The sequence below is a fragment of the Pseudorca crassidens genome, chromosome 3, assembly GCF_039906515.1.
Source record: "Pseudorca crassidens isolate mPseCra1 chromosome 3, mPseCra1.hap1, whole genome shotgun sequence".
In the NCBI taxonomy this organism is placed as follows: Eukaryota; Metazoa; Chordata; class Mammalia; order Artiodactyla; family Delphinidae; genus Pseudorca; species Pseudorca crassidens.
The window spans coordinates 110,724,390-110,746,562 of NC_090298.1; the positions used below are offsets into that span (position 1 = coordinate 110,724,390).

Genomic DNA, 22,173 nt, shown 5'->3' on the forward strand with positions numbered 1-22,173 from the left:
CAGGGTAGGGATCGGGTGGAGACCCAGCTTTCTGCCAGCAGCAAGGCAAAGGCCCAACTGTTTTCCTCTGGCCCTGATCTCCCCTCTTCCTCTGTGTTAATTCACACACTAAAAAGCATTCGAATTAATGTATCTGGGATAAACACATTCATTTTCTTTTAAATTTGCAAAACCTTCCCATGAAAATATTTCAATACACAACACAAAGGCACATTTTCTTTGGGAAACATCAATCATTTCCAAGGTGAAAGGCAGCATAAATATGTCTTAAGTAAGAGGCACATTCACAAAAGTACCAAGCTGGAGTAATAGACAGATTTGAGAGATTACTATTGTGCTTTGGGAATGAATTGCTACTTGTCTGAACTGTGGGGAGGTTGAGGGTGTTTTTAATTTAATGGATTAATCATTTATTTCTGAAGTTTCTGTTCCTCCTATGGAAGCAATGTGGGAAGTTTGCATGAAGTTATAAATCATGTCAGTGTTTGGGCCTCATCTCTGGGTGGTCTGGTCTATGGGGAAGTTATACTAATAATTTGAGAAAGGAAATAGTTGCCTGGAAGGGCTTCCTTTAGCAAACCAGGTCAAGGTAGAGTCCTGGACGGAGAAGAAGCTCCAGAAGATGGTGGCCCAGCCTGTATATGGAGCCCGGCCCCTGCCACCAGGGCGTGAGGCAGCTCCAGGGAGGAGTCTGTATTTTATTCCTGGCTTGGCAACTTCCTCTGGGTCTTGATTTTCCCATCTGTATAATGAGCTGGAAGGTCTCTGAGGGGCTACCAGCTCAGATCATCTGTGTCCGCCAACTACAGTTAAATATGGCTTGAGACAAAACAAAACCTCCCCCATATCTGTCCCATCTTGGACTCTGAATTATATCTGGCCAGGCATTTCCCAAGCATTTGACACATATCCGATCTCATCAGGCCTATAAGGGAGGAGGCACTATTGTCATTCCCATTTTACAGGTGAGTTTACTCACCAAAGATGTACGTCAAGGAAGTACCAGCACTTGGATAGGTACTAGGCTTGAATCCAGGTCTCTCTGGCTCAGAGTTCATGTCTTGACCCTATGACAGAGGTGTCTCCAGCTCGGGTCTGCGCCGTGCCTTGGGTGGAACAGCGCCACCCAGCTCCTGTTCGCATGTGCGGTATCCCCGTCTCTTGGGCCCACTGGCCACACATTGCCTCCCCAGAACACCTGCCATTCACATGGAGTCTTCTGAGCCCTCAGAGAGGCAGGGAGCTGGCAGGGCCTCCGCTCCCCGCTTCGTCATCCTCCCCTTCTTGTCCTCCCTCTGACTGAGGAGAAGCAAGGAGAAGGAAACGACAGAACATTGTTCCCTGTCTGTGCGTCCTGGGCACCGCCTCGGCTCAGTAAGCCACAGGCCATCTTCCAGGCCAAGAGGGGACCAAATCCCACCACCCACAGCACAGCTGGGCGACCCCACCAATTCTACTCAAGCTGCTCTGGGACATCTTTCATGCTTTTGACTCACGCTTGGGATGACTGACAAAAAGGAACAAATCCCACAGATGAATCTGTTATAGCTTTCTCACATCTTCTCCACGAGATGCCTCAGCAAAGCAGTGCTCCTTCTGTCCTGAGCACAGACGGTGCCTTCTCACCTTCCCAGTCCTCCTGCCCGGAAGCCCCCCGTGCCCACCGCCTCGGTGAGCCTTCCTCAGCAGCCCAGCCCTCCTGGGCCTCCCCCTGGGAACCTGAGCAGCATCGGGCATCTGCACAGTGATCTGCCAAGCCCACCTGGAGCTGGACGGCCAAGCCGTGCAGGTCATCAACTTCAGTCCTGCTGCGGGCGGGGCCTGCCCTTATATCTGCGCTGTGGGTCCTTCATTGGATGCTCGCTAAGCCAGCTGTTTCTGACCATGCGTGAGCTCAGCACCCGGGGCAGGGATAAACGAGGCAGGGGTCCTGTCCCCGGTCCCCCACAGTGTGCTCCCCCTTGACAGCAGATCAACACCGACCTGCTGAACGACCACATCTGGATTCACCCACAGCAACAGTGCAATGTCCCAAAGGGGAGGATGGGGCGGAGAAGGCGTCAAGAGTCTAGGCTTTGGTGTCAAGATCCGTTTTGTAGCTATGTACTAATTGTAGGGCTGGGGTTCCTGGGCAGATCACTTGATCTCTCTGAGCCCTAGTTTCCTCATCTGTGAAACAGAGATGGTGCCCAGTAATTATTCAGTAAATGTTCCTACTGTAATTGTGTCTTTCGTACCATTTTACTTTCAATGACATCTTCCCACCTTCCCACACAGATAGGGAGGTTTTCCCTCTCACTCAACACAGCATGCCTCACTTCTGGAATACTCTGAAAACCTCATATCTTGTTCCTCGGTCAGCAGGCAATGGACTCATGTCCTTGGGAGGCAACACCAGATCTACCTTAGTATGGTGCTCCCATGAGGGAGCTGCTTAATGGACCCAAATGCCACCCCCACGTGCCTGGGGGTGAGCCCAGCTCAGGGACCTTGTGGGCTCCTGGAGTGAGGCCCACCCTAATGGCCCAGCCCAGCCGTCATGGAACTGAGCGAAGTAAGCCATGGGATGAGGTGGAAAGCCCACCGCAAAATACAGAGGTCCCGGCATGCAGCCGCTGACTCTAGTACTTGGGCTGGAAGAGAAGCCTTAAATCTCTCAGCAATTAGGAAATGGATCTCAGGGGGCCTCTCTTTGGATCTCAGTGGGGAGGTTTTGCTATTTAGACTCCCCTAGCCCTAAGCAGCCTCTTTAGCAATCGCTGGGCTGGGGGGTGGGTAGGAGTGGAGTGCCTGGGGAGGCTCGAACAGAACTGTCCAGTGCCAGCTACAGAGTCCACTCCCCACTCGGGTAGCAACAGGAAGCAGCCTAGTCTCTACTTTCAGCCCAGCAACACATGGTGTCCGTGGGCCTGGGCCTTGCTCCCGGATTCAGCACCGGGAGGGAGGAAATGGCTCATTCCCATCATGAGCTCTGTCTCAGAATTCTGGGGGAACAGGAGGCAGAAGGGCCCTCCCAGCACCGTGGACCTGCCATTCGTGTATTAAAGGTGTTTAAGACCACAGAGTCTCCTGCAGGCGCCTGAGGCGAGGACAGGCTCTCACTCACGAGTTACTCTGGTTCCTGGGCTGGTGGATCCCCTCCCTTCCCCACAGATTTGTTCTGGAGGAAATGAAGGGGACCAGGCTCAAGCCCTCTCCTTGTACCCTCGGTTCTTATGAGATGGGGGCAGGATGCGAAGGGCTGGATGGAGGATCTGGGAATCCTGGGTGATTTCCCTTTTTCAGGCTGGTCTGAGGACCTGAGGGACCTGGGCCAAACCGTGTGGAGCTGTGCAACCACACATTCACCAACACTGTACAAGGCTGGGCACCACTTTCCAGCTCTAGATGATGAAGCCGTCTTCACACTGCAGAGTACAGGCTCTGCCCCTGGAGTAGCCCTGCTCAGGGGGCGGCCCAGACACTGCCCGCCTGCTGCACACCAGGCTGGCCTCTGAATGGCAGCCGGGGATGACTCACCCAGGGGTGTTATAACTGGGAACCCCTGGGTTATTTCTGATGAAATCCAGAAACTTCATTGTACACCCTGATTCAAGCCAACAAACACAGCCACAAAGCCCCAAAGGATTAAATACGTCCCAGCTCAAGGGAAATACTAATAAAATACGGCTTCGGCACATATGAACATAAAAATCCCTAAAACATCCTATAAGACAAATGTAGAGGCAAGCTGAGCTCACTCTGTTGTCCTTAAATGGCCTGTCACCCAGGATCCCAGAGGTAAGTGACATTGAACCTCATGATGTAATTATTCTCAACACCGTGTATACTTTATCAGAGCAGAAGCCCTGGACACAGCTGGCACAAAGGGTCTGGGGCTGACCTGGAGCTTTCACGTTATTCTCTGGTGCACAGACGCCCTGCTCAGGCCTGCTTGGTGAAAGCAGTGACGCCCAGCTGGGCGTGGCTGGACACGTCTAGTTTCCCTGGAGTGCTGATCTGCCACGGCACTGTGATGGCTTGTTTGTTGTGATGGCTGGAGTGGCCAGCCGTGTGACAGAGGCTGGGTCTAGAATGACACCTACCAGTGGTGTGACCCCAGGAAAGTGACCTTACCTAGAGACTCATCCATAAAGTGGGTTAAAATATACTGACTGGGAGAGTCCATGTGATGTGTTAGCCCAGGGACTGGCCAGAGAACGTCTCAGAGAACTATTGTTAATTGTTGACGTGGTCAGCAGCAGGGGTTAATTCTTCTCAGCTTCTGGGAGTCCTGGCAACACAGGGGCCTGTGAGAAGCAGACAGGCAGCCTGCTGAGGTTCTGCTTGGCCGGGCCCCAGCTGAGGCTCCTTAAGCCTCTGGGGGAGGGAGGTGGGAAGCAGACCCTTTTGCAGAAAGTAAGGCCTCCCAACTGGATAAGTGATTTGGGTCCACAGCACCTGGAGGAGGAGTGGCATGTTCTAGACAGTGTCTGCTTCTCACTGGATCAAGACCACAACAGCTTGCCATCTCCATGTCACTGTAATCGAGCAGGACCCTATGGGGCCTTCCCGGGACAGACTCCCTCCCCAACCCCCATGTCCTCCACCTGCCTCTTGTCTATAGAAAACCTTTAGACTCCCAGGCCTGCCCTGAGTGCCAAAGAATAAATTTAATCAGACAAGTGAGAAAATGCAGAAAGGAAAACAGTTAAGCAAGACAAAATAATAATAGTTTAGTCATTAAACAAAGTCAAGGACCTTTAGTTCCTCCTCAAGGACTATAGATAACATTCTGAGCCATGTCCTTTGAGCTGTTTGCAGATACTGAAACCCCCACCAGGTGGAATAAGTTAACTCTATGCTGTCCACAAGTACATAGAACCCAGACCGGTTGGAATCAGAAGGTTGACAGTGTTGATTCCCGATTACCTCACCACCAACCAATCAAAAGAATGTCCACGAGCTTATCACGCGCCCCACAGCACCCCCCCCCCCAACCCCCTGTCTTTGAAAACCTCTCCCTGAAAGCCTTCGGGAGTTGGGTCCTTTTGAGCACTAGCTGCCTGGACTCCTTGCCTGGCGCCCTCCAGTAAACGCTGCACTTTCCTTCACCACAATCCAGTGCCAGCAGACTGGCTATACCTTGAGCAGGCGGGTGGACCCAAGTTCGGTTTGGTAACATCGCCTACAGGGCACACTCCACATTCTACAGGGGCCTGCTGGAGATGCTGGGTGCGACCTGCCTAAGTGACTCACCCCCTCCCACCTTGACTCACTTCATCAGAGGAGGCTTTGGGGAAAGCCAGACCAGGAAATGAGTTGGCAGACTCTGCCCCTGCCTGCCCACCCCCCTCCCCAGTCCCTCTTTACTTACAGGAAAGATGGGACATTTTGGGGTCAGGTATTTCTTTAAGAAGTCAGAATGCAGGAGGGGAGGAGGGTTGTTCTGAGCAGCGTTTGGGAACACTTTGGGGGGACAACATGCATGGAGCCATTTACTAACCATTCACCTGCAGGACGTGGGTCTGGAACAGCTGCTCGTAGCCAGAGGCATGGCAGGTGTAATTGCCCATGTGGATGGTGGTCACCTTGGTGATGTAGAGGGAGTCGTCCTCTCCAAAGTCCTGCTTGGGCAAGGAAGACAACAAGATTGGCTTCTCTGTTGAGTAGCTGGGAAGCATAGCCAGGTCTCTGGTTTTGCAGGAAAACAGAAACCCTGTAGCTGCGAGAGACTTCCTTTCTGCCTGGTCCCCTTACTCAACCAGAGCTCTCTGCAGGGCTGGGCAGCAGGACCTCCATGTCTCTTCCGTGTTGCTTGCCCAGACCCTATACATCCTTTTAAGATCTTGTTCACCTTCTCTGTGAGGTCTGGCTTGAACACCTTCCCCAGCACCCTCCCTCTCCATTTCTACAGCTGGGCTCACCTGCCCCTCCTGTGCTGCTGCTTGGCCCGTTTCCTGAGCTCCTGTCCACCTGTTGAGAAGCTCTGGAGGGCGGCCTCCTTTAGGGTCAGCCATCTTTTTCTTAAAGGGCCAGATAGCAAATGTTTTTGGCTTTCTGGGCCATAGGGTTTCTGTCAACTACTCATCCCTGCCTTGTAGCATGAAAATAGCCATACCAATGCCTAAATTAATGAGTATCACTATGTTCCAATGAAATTTTATTTAAAAAAATGTGGTGGGCTGCCTTTGGCCCATGGGCTATAGTTTGCCTACCACTGGTTTAGATCTCACCTCCATCTCCAAATAATTTCAGGCAGCTTACAGAGATCTGGGTAACCTAAGAGAAGGGAAATTGAATTCTGAGGAAAATGAGGGCAAACAAAAAACAAGGGCAGGGATGTACTAGAGAGCAGGAGGGGCTGACGCCAGGGGTTCCATGAGAAACGACTCAGTAAGGCCTGTCCCTGTGACCTCTGCAGCCTCACAGACTGGGATCCTATTTGGCCAGCATGTGGGGAGGGATGGGCAGGAGGGGGCTTTGAGCTGGTCAGAGTCCCCTGGTGAGCGCTGGGCACACAGCACTCCCCCAGGGCCTTTCCAGCCAGCTGCCTTGTCTCCTGCAGAACAATGCACAACGCTGGCCCTGTCCAGGCACCAACTGCAGACGTGCTGGGGAATGGAATTACCGGTGTTTCAGGGAGACCTTTCATCATGTTTGGCTTTAGTTACCAAACACCTCTGAGGTGTGGTGCTCAGAGCTGATGGGACAGAGGAGGTCCTGGCTCCCTGGTGAGAAACAGGGCTGGGCAGTACTAGCTGTGAGGCGTGATGGGGGAAGCCCAGTGCTGGCACTCAAGATACTCAGGTTTTAGCTTGAACTCTGGCACTGACCAATGTTCCCTCATCCCTCTGGGCACTGGCTTCCCCACCTGTAAGTTGTGGACAATTTATATGCCCTATCTGCCTCCTGGGGTGATGGGGAGATCTGGCAAGAGAATGCCCACGAGTACATTTTCCAGTGTGGGAAGTGAGACATACATGGGGGCTGCTACTTTTCCTATTATTAACAGAAGATGCAAAACTCCTCTTGACCCCCTGGAGACAACACCAAACCATTCCTCCCGTCATTCTCCCTGTCCTTCCTGAGCTTCCTTTTTCCACAGAAGCAATCTCGTGGCAGGAGGGATGGAAGGCCACCAGTCAGTGTGGCACAAGGATTGTCCAAGGGCCCGGCCACAACCATCATGAGTCCTTTAAAGATGCTTTCGGGCTAATTAACCCAACGAAGGGTGCAGGCCCAAGAGAGTTTTGGGTTAAGGCACAGGTTGGAAGGTGGAGAGTGGATGCATGCAGCCTGCTTTCAGTATCAAGGAAAAAATACTCAGAAGTGCTCCCAGTGGAGTGAAATACTGGAGAAGGCTGCTGTAAGAAACTCTTAGAGTTTTCTCTGAAACATTGCTCTGCTGTAAAAAGCCCCATTCCTATCACGCAGTGGAAGCTTCCCTAATAAAAATAAAATACCAGATAGCTTATTTGTCCTGCGTCATAACAGAGACATAAAGGGCTCATACCTGAGTTGCTTATGAAAAGTTAATGGTCAGTCAGTTCTGGGGCTGACATATTTCTAATCTAAGCTGTTTCCTGTGTCAAAACCTAAATCTGCAGGAAAATACATTTTGCTTGGAGTCTCAGCGGTGGAATGGCATCTCGAAAGAGGGCTGGGGAGCTGGGTGCGGCCCCACCTTGGGGAACCTCAATACCTCACTTGGTGGGTTCCTGGACAGACTCCATCCCAAAGGGCAACGCCAGAGCTGTGTGTAAGGGGTTTGGTGCTGGATCCCCTGGCCTTTCCCTCTGTGCTGCCTTCTTGAGCCTTCATACCCACGGCCCTTCCTCACAGGAGGGCCCTCCTCGGAGTCAGTCTCAGGTTCTGGCACCCCCTGCTCTTCTTGCCACCTCAGTGGGGTTGGTGGTCATGGGACCCCAGGCTGAGAAAAGCCCCCAGGCTGAGGTTCCCACAGTAATAACACCAGCTTACGGTCTCCACGAGCTAACTGTGTGCTGGGAATCTTGACATACGTCGCTTTGTTTAAGCCTCAGAAAAACCCTGAAAACCATAAAGCAAAACAAATGTCCAGTCCCCACGGGGTGAGAAAGTAGAGCTCTCCTGCACAATATATTCAGAGTCTGACCTTCTCTCACCACCTCCACTGCTACTGCCGTGGGCCAGATGCACGGTCCTCCGCCTCTGCCCCTCTGTGCCGCAGCCAGACCACGCCCCCCTCACTCGGAGTCCCAGCCCTAGAGGGTCTGCAGGGATGACCTGCCGTCCCCTCTCTGCCCCGTCTCCTTCCACTCTCCCTTGCTCATTACTCTCCAGCACTGTGGCCCCTTGGTGTTGCTCCAACATGCCTGGCATTCTGCCCCCTCAGGAACCTTCTCCTTGTTGTCCCACTACCCCAGGACTATCAGTCTGTCTTGCTCTACCTCCTTCAAGTCTGCTCATATGTTATCTGCCGGCCCTGTCTGTAACCCCCGTGGAGCACCTGGCACGCACTTACTCCCATTTAGCACACTGCTTGCCACGTGTCTCCCCAACTAGAATGTGAGCTCCACCCTCGCGCCTGGTGCTCACTGCTGTGTCCCCAGTGCCTAGCGGGGCCTGACACAGAGCAAGCCCTCAGTAGATATTCGCTGAGCAGACTGTACAAGGCGCTGAGCTAGGCTCTCTGCAGGGGCTGTGCCCTGGTTCCTGTTCTTTGGGTTTGACAATGGAGGCGCCCACCTCCTGCCTTCCTGTGCCCCCAAATGTTACCAATCACCCGGGGTCCAAAGCAAGTGGCTGGAGGGGAGGCAGAGAGCTGGTCTTGTCCCTGCCTTTCCACCCTGCCCCCTTCTCCACGCTGCATCCACAGGTCTGGGCACACTGGGAGGGCTCAACTCAGTGCAGCAGGCAGAGCCCGTGTGTGTAGTCCCAGATCGGGCTGATGGCTTCTGGGAGCCCCTAACAGAGTTGCTTAACCTCTCGGTCTGCTTTTCCTCACTGCTCCCGGGAGCAGAGGCATATCCCTTGGGTGATCGCTCAGGGGTGGAGGTGTGGGGGTTGCCAGATGCCTTATGGCTCTACTTTGAGCACCTAACTCATTATCAGCCTGTGAGTTAGGCTCTGGGGAGAACCTGACTCTGTACTAAATAAAATAATGGCTCTGGGCTGAAACAATAGGCATCATATAATTATAGAAAAAAAGTGCATATTAAAAAGCATGAATACTGGCTACAGAAATCAAAGTTACCTCATTGGATGTAAGGAAATTACTTTATAAATTGATTTATGAAATTACATAAAACTAAACCTGCAATCCTTCTTCTCCTGAAGGTTTTCTGAGGTGTGTCTGAATGCTGCTATCAGTGCTTGACTGCATCTCTGAAACTGTCTTTTTATGGATGGCTTTTTTTTCTTTTGCTCTGATGCGTAGAAATGTATTAGCAAAATCAAGGTTCCTTCCAGAAATAAACAGATGCCAGATGAGACCATTCTTTGTATTGATGCACATCTGTCTTTGGAAAAGAGACATTTTACTTAAAGATACGTTTTTTTTTTTGCCTTTTAAAAAGCTATTTTCTAGGTATCTGCCCTTAATAAAGTAATTAAACGAAACTTCAGTATTAAACTATATTTAAGCAGAGGCAAGATGGGGGATGTTGTCATGGTGATACATGTGAGTCAGGTCTAAGTAATATGAAGATGAGCCATCAGTGCTGATTATTTAGTGACTAAACGTTAGACACAAGGACTCCAGAGTGATTTCAGAGGTTAGGTTAATGGTACTGTCAGTGCTACAAAGTTTAGGAACATTTATTCAGAGCTTTTCTAGCTCTGCCCTTCTCAGGAGCACTCTTGGCTCTCTTTGGAGAGGATGGAGTAAAGGAGAGGGTCTTTTCCCCCAGGTTGCTTTGACTCTGGCCCCCAGAATTTCACTAACCCTAGCATCCCACCTGCACAAATGCACCCAAACACTGAGCGATGTGGCGCCTTGGTGATGGCCGGTCCTCAGAGATGTCTGCACTCACATGAACACACACATCCATCATCCAGACCCAGCAAAGACCAGATGCATCATTGGTGGGCACAGACAAACATCCTTGTGAACACATGCAGTAAACAGCATGTGTGCACACGCATGTTCCAAACCCCTGCTCTCTCTACACAGCTGACCCCTCGGACTCACACTGGGGTTCCCGTGTTGGTCACCTCCTTCTAGCCCCTCGGAGGACAGACCTGTCACTCTGCGAGGGCCTGCAGAAGCAGTCCTCTTGATCAAAGTCCTCTTAAAAAAGAAGTCTCTGCAACTTGAAGCAATGCCTAAGTGGCCACTGAGCCCCCAGGGGAAGGCTGCTATGGACAGTCCCGTTCGGTGTGAGCAGCCTGGAGTGGGTCTGTCCTCCTGCCCACTCCCAGGCCTGGCCCAGGGCAGGGAGCCACAGGTGTGGGAGAAGGCACTGTGGGGAGGCTCCGGGCTTCCCCCGGACTGTGCAGCCACTTGCTGCCTGCGGTTTACGTGGTCAGTGCCAGAGGGGAGGCACCTCATCTCTCTGTGCCCATGTGTGGCATGGCGCCTGGTGCATAATGGGTGCTCAGTTAGTGTTTGCTGAAAGAATGGAGGTGTGTCAGCCTAGAGTGCTGGCTCGTGGGGAGCCATAGGAAGTGAAGTGAAGGAGTAACGTTACCCAGAGAGAAGTCTGGCCTTTGCCCTCAGCTATTGGGAGGTGAACTCTAGGCCTCGGGATGTGCCTTTGTTTGCTTGAGCAAACCAGAGCATCTAACAATGTGATTTATGAAGGGAGCCCTGCACCACATGGGACCAGCTCTGCCTCCTGTCTCCTGGCTGGATACGAGGGGTCAGCCACGCGGGCAGTACGGGATTGAGCGCTAGTGAAGGCTCTGGACACAGACCTGGGTGAGCTTCCCTGGTAGGTATGTTGTTACACGTCTATGCTGGGAGCCATGACCGCACCAGGAGACAATGGAAGCTCCGCACTTGGACCCTCCTGGACTCTGTCCTGTGGGCTTCTGCTCCTGGCTGACTTTAATCTGTACTCCTTCCTGATAATAAACCGTAACTGTGAGTATAGCAGCTCTCAGTGAGTTCTGTGAGTCCTTCTAGTTAAATTATTAAACCTAAAGGTAGTTTGGGGAACTCCCCAAACTTGAAATTGGTATCAGACTGAGGACGTTCTCGTATGAACTGCTGTCTCTAACTTTGTAATTGGCTCCAGAACTCAAATGGGGGAGATTCTGACCCAGTTGTGTGGATGCTAAGCATCTGCCCTGGGAGCAAGCTTGAGTGTCTGAGTGCACACAGGGGCCTGGGTACCTGTACGAGAAGGCTCACGCCAGAGACATTGCTTTGAGCACCAGTTCGTCCATCCCCAGAGGCCAGAGGGCAGACACCTCTTGACTGGCCAGGACTCTATAGAGTATATCACGTGGATGAGTGGCAGCTCCTGGGGCCTTCCGGGGCGTTGCAGGCCTGAGCCCCTGAATGGGGCTTCGGATCCTTAACCGATCAGCCCCGTGTGCCCAGCCTGGGTGGGAAGGGACTCAGGCGCTAGACTGCACTGCAGGGTCCACTGAACTTCCACAGCGTCTCGAACCTGCTGCCCTCATCTGGGAACCCTGCAACCCTCCCCCCGGGGGCCCCTTGCATCACGAGTCCCCAGGCCTAGAGGGCCGACCAGCTCCTCTAACCTGGATCACACTCCCAGCCAAGACAGCTGACAGGCATTCTTGCTGTTCCGGAAACACCCCAGGGAGGATTTGATTAAATTTCCTTCCATGGCTCATTTCAGGGACCAACAAGGCTTGCAATCAGGAATTTTCTCCTGCTATGGTGTTTAAAAATCTTATACACCATTGGAGGGAGTATAAACTGGTGCAACTTTTTTGGAGGGAGATTTGGCAATATCCGTCAAAACTGAAAACATGTCCACTCTTGGGTATAGTTATTCCACTTCTAAGAACTTATCTTACAGGGCTGCTTACACAAATGTGCAAAGAGGTATGTATAAGGATGTTCACCACAGCATCGTTTTTATAAGATAAAGCCTGAAAACAGCCTGAATGTGAGCTCCCCTGCGCAGGGCTTGGGGCTCTGCATTCAGGGTCTGGAAGCTGGATCAGAACCTTCCTGAGGGACTCTGTACCTTTGAGATGGGGCCAGAAGAGGTCACTGAGCACAAGTAAAGCCTTGAAGCTAGTACTATTGAGATAGGTTGGGACCTGGGCCCCTTTGCTGCAGTGCTTGCACCTGGACACACCCCTCCTCGAGCAACAGAATACAAAGAAACTGTGTGGGACTAAAAATAACTGCGTGCATGCTGCCGTTGGGGCAAATTATGGACGAAAGATACAAAGAGACCAAAAAACCCAACTGCCACTTCTGAAGAGCCTGGAGCAAAACCAAGGGGTCGGGAGCAAAAGCAGGGTACTGCGCATGCCCTCTGCACACAACACCACCGAAGGGGTGGGCAAACCACATAAGCTGGCCCTCCAGCCTGACCCCCCTGGACACATCCCTACTCTCACCGCATATAAAGAATAAGCTCGCCGGTTCCACCCCGCTCAGCTAGTGAGTCAGCAAGGGAACCTGTTGTTTGTTCTCACTCCCCGCTGCTGTTCTCACTCCCCGCTGCTGCAGCAGGGGCCCCAATAAAGCCTTACCTGAATTTCTTGTCTGGCCTCTGATCAATTTCTGTTGATTAAAGAGGCCAAGAACCCTGGTCGGTAACACTATGGGGAAAGAGGGGTGATCCTGAGGAGGCCACTGAGAAAGCAAAGGCCAGTGGAGGTATTTGGGAGGGCAGAGACCCCCACGAGTTCCACAGGCTGATGTACCATGGGCCCGGGCCCTGTCTCTTGGAGAGCTCTGGCCAATTCTCCTTGTGGTTTGAGCTCATCCAAAGCTCAAAAGAACCGGTTGTTCATCTGTAACCAGGGTTTTCGACACGAGCTGGCCAAAGGCTTTGAGTGCTTCAAGTATACTGTTTTCCAAGATTTTAAAACAAAATGTACCCAAGCGTTTAACGAGATTATTTTAATGCAGAACCTACAACCACTGTCTAGCATGTGGCAAACAGCTCTCCGTGCTAATCAAACGCCTCTCATCTTTTTACAATAGATTCATGACTGGTTCATACAAAGACAATAAGAATTAAATGAGTCATGAGCTCTTAAATCATTCTCTTTTGGTCTTTTTAATAACTCACTTCCAAAGAAGAGCTGGCTAAGAGCATATGCTTCATTAGAGTTATTTGTTCCCCATATAGGCATGGGGAAAAAGGGAATCTTTTAACACATCCTTCAAACACTGCCACAAATAATTTCTTTTAATGGGTTTTGTTTCTCTGCTTTTGTCACTGTACTCTGCCTGCCGACATCTGAAAGCCCCCAATAGGGAGATTTGGTGAAAGAAAAAAAAACAGCAAAAAAAAGAGTGGCTTTTTCAAGTCATTTGCAATATATGGGGTTTGCTATAAGCCTTTTTTTAAAAAAGAATACAATAGAAAAATTTTTCCTCTCCCTAAGAATATCTCGGCCAAACAATTCCACGTGCTGGTCTCAGAGCCTTCTGCCTTCTCTTTGCTGTGGCAGAGGCTGGTGGCTAATGAGATCTGGAGCACCAGACACACGGGCTGCACCAGGAGGGGACACATCCACTGGGGCTCGGACACTGCAGCGGTTACTGTTGACGCAGGAGGCAGGCCCAGCTGCCCCAGGGCGAGGCCTTGGCAATGCTTGGTGCTAGGTGCTGTGTCCTAAGAGCAAGGAACCTGGGGAGCTCTGGCTGGGGTGTGCAGGCTGGCTGCAGGACCTGGCAAGCTCCTGGACCCTCTGACTAACAGAACCCCACTTGCCTCACAGGGCTGCAATGAGGATTAAATGCTTGTGAGTGGACTAGCATGGAAACTGGCTCCTGGACACAGCAGTGGCTTAGTACCAATGGTAGAAACACCAGCATTAACGCTAGCAAGGATTCAGGAGTCAGCTATTTTCTGGGACTTTGGGGATGTCTTCTCCCTGCTTCTCCTCCCCTGATGGGCAGCCCCTGTCCTTGGGGATATAAGGGACAGTGAGGAAGACAATTACGAGGGGAGGGCAGCTGACATTGTTGGGGCAGGGTGTGAAGACTGGGTTAGGGGACGGTCACTTTACTTCCTGAGTAGCTACTGTGTAGTCTGGGCAGGGCGCTGCAGCCTGGGATGGGTTCCACTTCTGCAGAAAGTGAGGCAGCCTCCCCCCTCACCTCAAGGACACCTAGTGTGGAGCCCAGGGTAGGGCGAGAAGTGTATGGATCTGCCCCATATGGATGGGCCCCCACCCCAGCCCCGATGCCTGTCTCAGGGGACAGGCCTCGGGAGACAGGAAAGATGGAGGCTCTGAGGTCCAGGTGAAAAAGCAAGGTTCCTGGCTCCTGTGCAGGGCTCTCATGCCCCACACGTCCCTGCTTCCCACACAACTTCCTTATCACAGCACTGTATAACCCCAGAGCCCAGAGAGCCCTCGGGGGGCACCTGGCTGGTCCCCTTTCCACTTGGGTACCGGTGGTGAGAGGCATCTCCCTGCCTCCTAAGGCAGAGTCCTTCCTGAGGGTACACTTCCCCCACGGACTCTGGTTGTGGCCCTCCAGAGTGACGGGCTGCCCTCCCCCATGTGGCACAGGGCTGTCTGAGCAGAGCAGGGCCCTAGGCTGGCCATGCTGACCACAGGCACACGGTGCATGGCCTGCGGGGTGTGGGCTCGCCCAGGCACGCCAGCATAGGTGCTCTCCTGGCCGGCAGCCTGGCCCAAGATCAGGGCAGGTGGTGCTCAGGGAGCTGCTGTGCCTGTCCCCTGCCCGCAGCTTCTGAGCTGGAGCAGTGGCCGTGGGCCCTTGAGGGCTGAGGTGGGGGCCACAGGGCCAGGTCTGAAGCCGCCAGACCCACCGCTGCTTCTGTAAAGAGCCCAGCAGCTGGCCAGGAAGTAAACAAATTACAGGCCGCCCTTTGTGAGCTCTGGGGAACGTGCACGAGCAGAAACGATTGATTTCTTATCACCCAAACAGAAGGAGGTATCATAGTCCAGAGACCCGCTGCCGAGAGGTGAGGCAGAATTCCCGCCCCTCCTGGGGAGCACCTGTCTGGGGGCCTTTGCACTCCTGGTACCTAGTGCTGCCCTCTGCTTGGGGGGTTTGTTTTCCCGGGCGGGGCTGAGGCAGGGCCCCTCATGGCCTGTGCTGCAGTGAGGCTGAGGCATCCTGCAGAGGGGGGCTCAGGCATCCCGGGGGCGGGGCACAACAGGTCTGTGCTACCTTGCCCCCTCGGGGCCGGGGAGAATGTCTTTGCTCCACGCTCTGCCACAGGGCTTGCCACTCGCAGGCACTTATTACGTGAATGCAGAGGATGGCTCCCCACGTAGGCCATCTGGATGGCCGTGTACACACTGGTGACTCCTGACAGCGACACTGCTCACTGGGGAATCCAAGTGGCTCCTTCTTGCTTGGCTCCGGGCTACAAGGGTACATTTACTTTCTGATCAAATATTATTCTGAGGCTTGAGGCATCCTTGATGTTTGCAAGTCAGAAAAGTTTAATTACATGTGTCATTAGCATGGCATTCTGTAATAGCTCTGTGACTGAATTCATTAACAGAATTCTTAACAGATAAGACAAATTAATATTTTGTTGCTCATGAAAACCTCTCATTAAGAGAGTAGTGAAAAAGTGATTAATATTTTGTTGCCAATCAAGATGTCTCGTACAAATGACAAAGAAAGGAGGCCCACACCTCTGCCCGCCTTGGGTTTTGTAAGCTGATCAGCTTCCCCTGTTTCCCCTGCAGCGTTTCGGAGCCAGTTGCTCATTACAAGGCCTGTGATCGTGTTTCATCTCTGACTGTGGCAGGTGGGGGAGGGCGCTGAGATGCCACAGGCCGGGGGGCTCTACGAACCCCTCGATCCTCGATCTTTGCTCGACCAGGGTAGCGCCCCCCTGGGCTTTTCTCCCCTGACCAATCTTGCTTCAGAAATGCCCTGAGAATCCTGATGACCCAGCTCTACCCATCTCCAGCCTGATGTCCTCCTGGGGCTGCTCTCCTCACTGTCCTAGGACACGCTCAGTCTGAAAATGCCCACGCGAGGAGGACAGCCTCATCCCCGTTTCCCCACAGGCTCAGAGAAGGTGGCGGCCCTGGACTTGTCGGAGGTGGCTGGTCAGCGTCTCCCTCCGGATGAATCGAGGCGACTACAGGCAGCAGGGGCACCCCAGGGTCACACCTGCCTGACAGGGAGCCTCACCACACTGCGCTGGCTGCTGTCTGGGGACTCGGGCTGCAAGGGGTTGAGAGTGTTGTCTGGTGGGAGCAGTAATAATAATAATAATAATAATTAGTAATATTGTGAAAATGAGAGTGATAATAGTTAGCATGGAACATTATATGCTAAGAATTTCATGTGTCTCTTAATCCTCATTATAACCCTATGAGGCAGGATCTATTATTTATCCCTTTTCCACAGAGGAGGAAACAGGCCTAGAGAAGTCAAGTGCTATTTCCAAGGTCACTCAACTAGTAAGTGGCAGAACTGAGGCTTAAACCCAGGTCCTTGTGACCCCAGAGCCTGGCCCTTCATGAGTAGGCTGTGCTGTGTCCCTCCCCTCTTAAAGGCAGGTGCGTGCGTGTGTGTGTGTGTGTGTGTGTGTGTGAGCGTGTTGTGTGAGTGTTGTGTTGTGTTGTGTGTGTGTGTGCTTGCATGCATCGGGCAAGGACCCCTGCGGGGCTGGCGCTGCCCTGCACCCTCACGCTGGGGTTTCTGAGAAGCACAGGCCCCTGCCTGCTTGTGGGCAGCTGACTTGCCCAGAGCAGCAAGTGTTTCCTGGGAGGTAACAAGAGGCCATTAATCTCCAGTTGCACCCACAATTACCCAAATTGCTAACCTCACTGTGAAAAGTAGAAATTCAATTGAGCTGGTGCTGGAGGCATGTTCGAGGGAGGGGAAAGACACTCAGAGTAATTTAATTAACCGCTGGCAAGTGCATTAAGAGGAGTTCTGCCTCTGCCTTTATTTCTAATGTCTTTAAACAGAGCATCAAGCAATGCACATGGATGTTCAGACACACACAGGAGGACCTGACCTAGTTCTGAATTAATCACTACTGGCCAAACATGGTTAAAAGCTGGCAACCCACCTTGAAAGAGATGCATACACAAATGTGTGCCCCAGTGCACACACGTGCACGTGCACACACACACACACACCCTAGTCTTTACAAACAGGACAGTGCCTTCCCTTGCTAAGATCGCAGACAAGCCCTGGGCACCTTAGGCTCAGAAGATGAAGAACTCTGCCCACCCAGCATCTGACCGTCAAGCAGCCACCAGGCTTGCTGGTACTGACATTCAGAGATGGGTGGGATATAGGCTATGCTCACTCTAGTGGGGAAATTGCAAGGAAACCATCCTGCCTGGTGTGACAAAGGTGGGGAAACGGCACTTCTGCCCAGCTCTGCCCAGGGTGGGACTCTAGAGTGACCCCCTCTTCCCATCTGCTTCCCCCATGTTCTCCAGGGCACATCCAGAGGGGTCTAGGGAGTAGCAGAATTCCAACTTTGTGGTTCCTGCAGGATTAAACGCTGGACCTCTCTCCCCACAAAGTAGTCTCAGAGTTGGAAGGGATCTTCAAGGTCATGGAGTTTAGCTGCCCTCTTGTGGCTAGCAGCATCGTTTACCATGGTCCTGCTTGAGCTTGTATGCCTCTAGGGATGGGGAGCTCACTGCCTCCTGTGATGCTCACTGCATTGCGGGGCAGGGCTGATGGCTGGACTGGTGTTGCACCTAAGCAAACCAATTGGTCTCTTTTTGGTCCCTTGCCCTTTGTACTAGTCCATCTCATGGGTCACACGGCCCAGGCCAGCTCCCTCTGCCCCAGCACCTCCCTCACCACCTCACAGCGGCTACAGGAACTGACCACTCATCCCACAGGCCTTCCTTCTTGGGGCCAAGCAGCCCATTCTGGGTTGGCCTGTCCTGAGCCAAGGAGACCAGGGCTGCCCCTTTCTGCCTGAAACTTGTATTCCTGTCACAGTAGCTCAAGACCTGTCAGCCATCCTGGCAGCGCCCTGTGTGGGTGACACCACTCCATCTTCTCACATGAACTCCCAGGAAGCCACCTTATCCTGTGCCAAACCAGGGCCAGTGCGTATTCTTGACTCAATCCCTTTATTCCTCAAGGCCAGTAGAAGGGAGGCACCGATAGTGTTGCTCTTCTAATAGATTAACTCACTGAGGATCAGTTTAAGAAACTGTCCAGTAATAAAGGCAGAGTGGGGTGATGCTGGGACCCCAGTGCGGGGCGCCTGCGCCCTCAGAACCCAGGAGGCCCCCGTTGCTCCTGTTAGGCTGTGAGAGCTCTGGAGCTCTCTTCTTCTGCTCAACTCATCACATCCATACTCTCTCTCCCAGCAAACAAGGCTCCTGGGCAGGCCCCTCTGGCCTGATCTTGTTTCCTTTCACCACCCTGCTGCCCCTGCCCTCCAGCCAACCCAGCCCAGAGGCTCACCTCTGCCCTCCACAGGGAATACCCCCTCCTCGGCATCCAGCTGTCTGTATCCTCCCCAGCTTCAGGGTCCAGAGTCTCTCCTGGGGGCCACCCAGCCAGATGCTCTGCCCTGCCCACCACGCCTCCCCTGTTCACCTTATTATGGGGCGGGCTAGCGGCTTGCAGCCACCATCCATCCTATTCTCTGCACGAGGTGGGACTGATACCTCCAGACACCAGACAACAGGCTGAATGGCACCAACGTGGGATGTGAAAAGAAAGCCCTCTGGCCCTGCAGCTACCACATGGCATCTCGGCATCTTGCCCAGTTGGCTTCCCTGGGAGGTGCGTCTGAGCTCAGAGTCAGAGCCAGGTGACTTACATTGATGTCTTCCAAATCCAGGAAGTTCAGGGCCAGCCCGTTGCGCTTCCAGACGATGGGCGGCCGCAGGTCTCCGTGGACAGCGCAGGTCAGCACTGTGCTCAGGCCCACGGTCACTGTGGCCACACTGACCCTCTCCTCAGGGGCGAGGCTGAGCTGTACCACCTCTGCAGGGAAAGGAGAAACCGTCAGCTGTATCCCAGGGGATGGAGTCTATACCTGAAGGGATACAGCCACAGGGATCTACTGCAGGTCAGGGGCCTCGGGCAAATTCCGGGGGCAGGAACACTGTCCACGCTGTGCTGACTAAACGTACAGATGGACACACCTCCTGGGAGAGGGGCCACAACTTACGCTAAACGCTCAAAGGGCTGTTTGAGGCAAATCAGGTCAGGAACCACAGCTAGCGTAGGGGAAGCATCTGGGCTGTGGATCTGTGAGTCAAGCTAAGAGTGTGGGCTGCCCCTCCGAAACCAGGGAGCCAGGTGTGCTGGCCCTGCCCTGTGCTCTCCAGGCCCCCTGGAGTCGGGGCCTTGCCAAGTGCTGTCAAGGTCTGCTGGCCGGGCCGACAGGTTTCTCGTCTACCTGGGGGCAAATTAAAGGTTGCACTGTCTGAAGTCTGGGGAATGAACTGGCTGACCTTTGAAGGTCTGTTTCTGTCTAAGGACTCTCTGAACTTGGATTTGGATTTCTGCTCAGCCGCCGTGCACCGCAGCCTTTAATTTCTTGAAGTGTACTTTAGGCTGAACAAATGATTAATCCTTGCCACTTTACACTTGATAACTGGCATTAAGACTGAGCATCCATCAGACAGAGAGGAAGGGTCTGAAATACCTCCCTGCACTCACAGGCCTTGTGAAATTCTCAGGATTGGAGAAAAAAAATCAAACTCAGGGTATTCAAATGCCAGAATGGGATGAGGCTTGGAGGGGCGTCACTAGCTCACTGACTGGACTACCCCTCCACTGTTCTGCCCCCAAATCTACTTGGGGGAGCCTGGGGAGGCAGCCAGAGGCAGCATGAGTGGGGGGAGGGGGCTGGCTCTGGGGGCCTGTGTTACTCTGGGATGCCAGCCAAGACGCTGGGACCTGGGGGCCTGACAGGTGTGGAGAAAGGCACAGAGTTGGGACCTGAGCTCTGTGACTCCGCGGGACACTTCTGAGCTGTGACCAGGCAGCACACCTGTGCTCACACCCTCTCGCCAGTGTGTGTGGGCAAGGAGGAGGGGAAGGGGAGCAAAAACAGCTGTAGGTGCCATGCGCCGCAAAGCAGGTGCAGTGAAAGCGGGTGCACTAAGGTCTGATCCTGCGCCCCAAAGCCCTTTCTCCTCTGCAAACATTCAGCGGCCTGGCCCTGGGACCACGAAGAGGAACAAGATATACACTAGGTGCTTAATCAGTGCTTGTTGGATGGATGGATTGATGAAAAATGGAGAAAATGGAAATAAAGAAGGAAAAAAGAGCCAACAGGCCAGTGGAGAGGGGCAATCACACAGAGGAAAAATGTGACTCCCGCTGAAGGAGCCACAGGAGGAAAGATAAGCACTGAGTGACTGATGCAGACGCAACCGGCGTAGTATTTTACAAACATTAAAGTGATGCATTTCAAGTTCCCTCTTAAATCATGTTCTGCTTGCTGCCCTCCCACCTCTGAGTCATGAGGCTTATTGCTCCAGCAGAGAAGCCGCTAACCCTCTGTAGCAAGAGCCAGGCTTTGGAGATTCAGAGGGGTAGAGAGAGGGAGAGAAGAACTTGCTAAAATAGTTTAGCTCCCACTGTGCCCAAGTGCAGAGGAGACAACTCTTCCTCCTCAGAAGAGCCACAAGGCTCCGTGCTCTGTGGAAGTGGGAGGGGGTGTGGAAGGCCCCCCTCGTCCCAGGCGTGTGGGAAGAAGGAGGGAGACAGCGGGAAGGGCAGAGAGCATGCCTGTTGGTGTGCGGGTGAGGGGAACCACGGGGGGCTCTAGGAGGAGGCTGAACCCTCCCTCAAGCAGCCTGCACCCCACCACCTCAGGCGACCACAAAGATGTGGCAGAGAGCCAGGGCCTGCGCTCGTCTGCCAGAGCCCCCTTGGTGCCTCGCGCCATGGAGGGGCCCAGAGGTTCCTGGCTGTGTCAGGGTGTGCTCTGGGCCTCTGTACCTGAGGACTGCATCAGACTCTCAGACCTGGGCCTGACGGAACGGCCTCCAGACCTCAAGGGCGCATCATGCCAGTGGGGACTCTGGACTCCACTAGGCTGAGAGTGTCCAGACCAAAAGCACAGCAGGGCTGACCTCTGCCGCGGGTGCCCGTGGACAGCGCGACCAGGGGTCCTTGCGGTGGGGACCAGAGGTGGCGGTGGACAGCTGCACGCTTCCCTCTACACTCAGAAACCAGCTTGGGGGGCTGGGAATTGGAGACACAAAGCATTTTTATTAGCCAGGGCATTACTTACGTGGACTGTTAAAATGATCAGCTCGGACTAAGCTTTACAATGGACTGAACATTTAGGGACATTTTTCTCCCAGTGGCTGGTGGGTGGGGTGTATGAAGCAGTCAGTTATGTTACAAAAGGAACCTATGTTTTCTTTGCATGTATGAGCACCAGTGAGAGTAAAAGTAAAAGGCCAACTGGGAAGTCAGGGAGGGGCCCTCAGAGGAAGCAGGACCTCCCCTGGGCTCCAGAACTCTGCTTCTCCAGGTAGGGCTCCTCCCGCCACCTGCAGCTCATCTCTGGGGCAACTGATCAAAACGCAGACTCCTGCCCCTCGAGCCCAGGCTGGTACTGTCTGGTGGCAGGATGGGCATCAGGTTTTAACAATCATCCAGGGGCTTCTGTGGTACCTGAGGCCTGAGAGCCACTGCCTTAAAAGATTGGGGTGTGGCGGGAATGGGGAGATGGAAAGGGAGAATGTGGGTGCAGGTGGGGAGGGGAGGCAGTGTGGTCGGTGGGGTCCCAGGGGCCTTAATTACCAGTCTAGGAGCATGGGAATGTAAGATTACGTGCAATGTAGGAGCCCCTTCCTCCACGCGGCCCCAAAGTCTTCCATTTTAAACAGTTGTAGAAAAACGGCTGGAGGAGACTATAGCACAGGGCTAAAAACACACAAACAAACAAACCCGAGTGGGAAGCCTGTGTGGCTCGCCATCCGCCGCTGGGATCTGGTTCCCGCATCTTTCCTGAGTGCACCCTCGAACATCTGTATGTCTGAAGATGTGTGATTCTCACGGGAAAGACTCATGCAAAATTAGAATGCATGAGTACTGACAAAACCATCATAATTCTGCTCCTGTCAGCTACACAAATATTAACCAAACGG

General features: G+C 53.1%; 1 protein-coding gene across 2 annotated transcripts in view; it reads right to left on the reverse strand.

The window, feature by feature from the left end:
- The window catches only part of FSTL4 (follistatin like 4), a 450,257-nt gene that overhangs the window by 50,539 nt on the left and 377,545 nt on the right, over positions 1 to 22,173 (reverse strand). For both annotated transcript variants that reach the window (XM_067731745.1, XM_067731746.1), the window contains 2 exons: positions 18,876 to 19,042; positions 5,486 to 5,606 (listed from right to left, as the gene is read on the reverse strand). In XM_067731745.1, the coding sequence (XP_067587846.1) occupies positions 5,486 to 5,606; positions 18,876 to 19,042 (288 nt within the window). The remainder of the gene's footprint in view (positions 1 to 5,485; positions 5,607 to 18,875; positions 19,043 to 22,173) is intronic.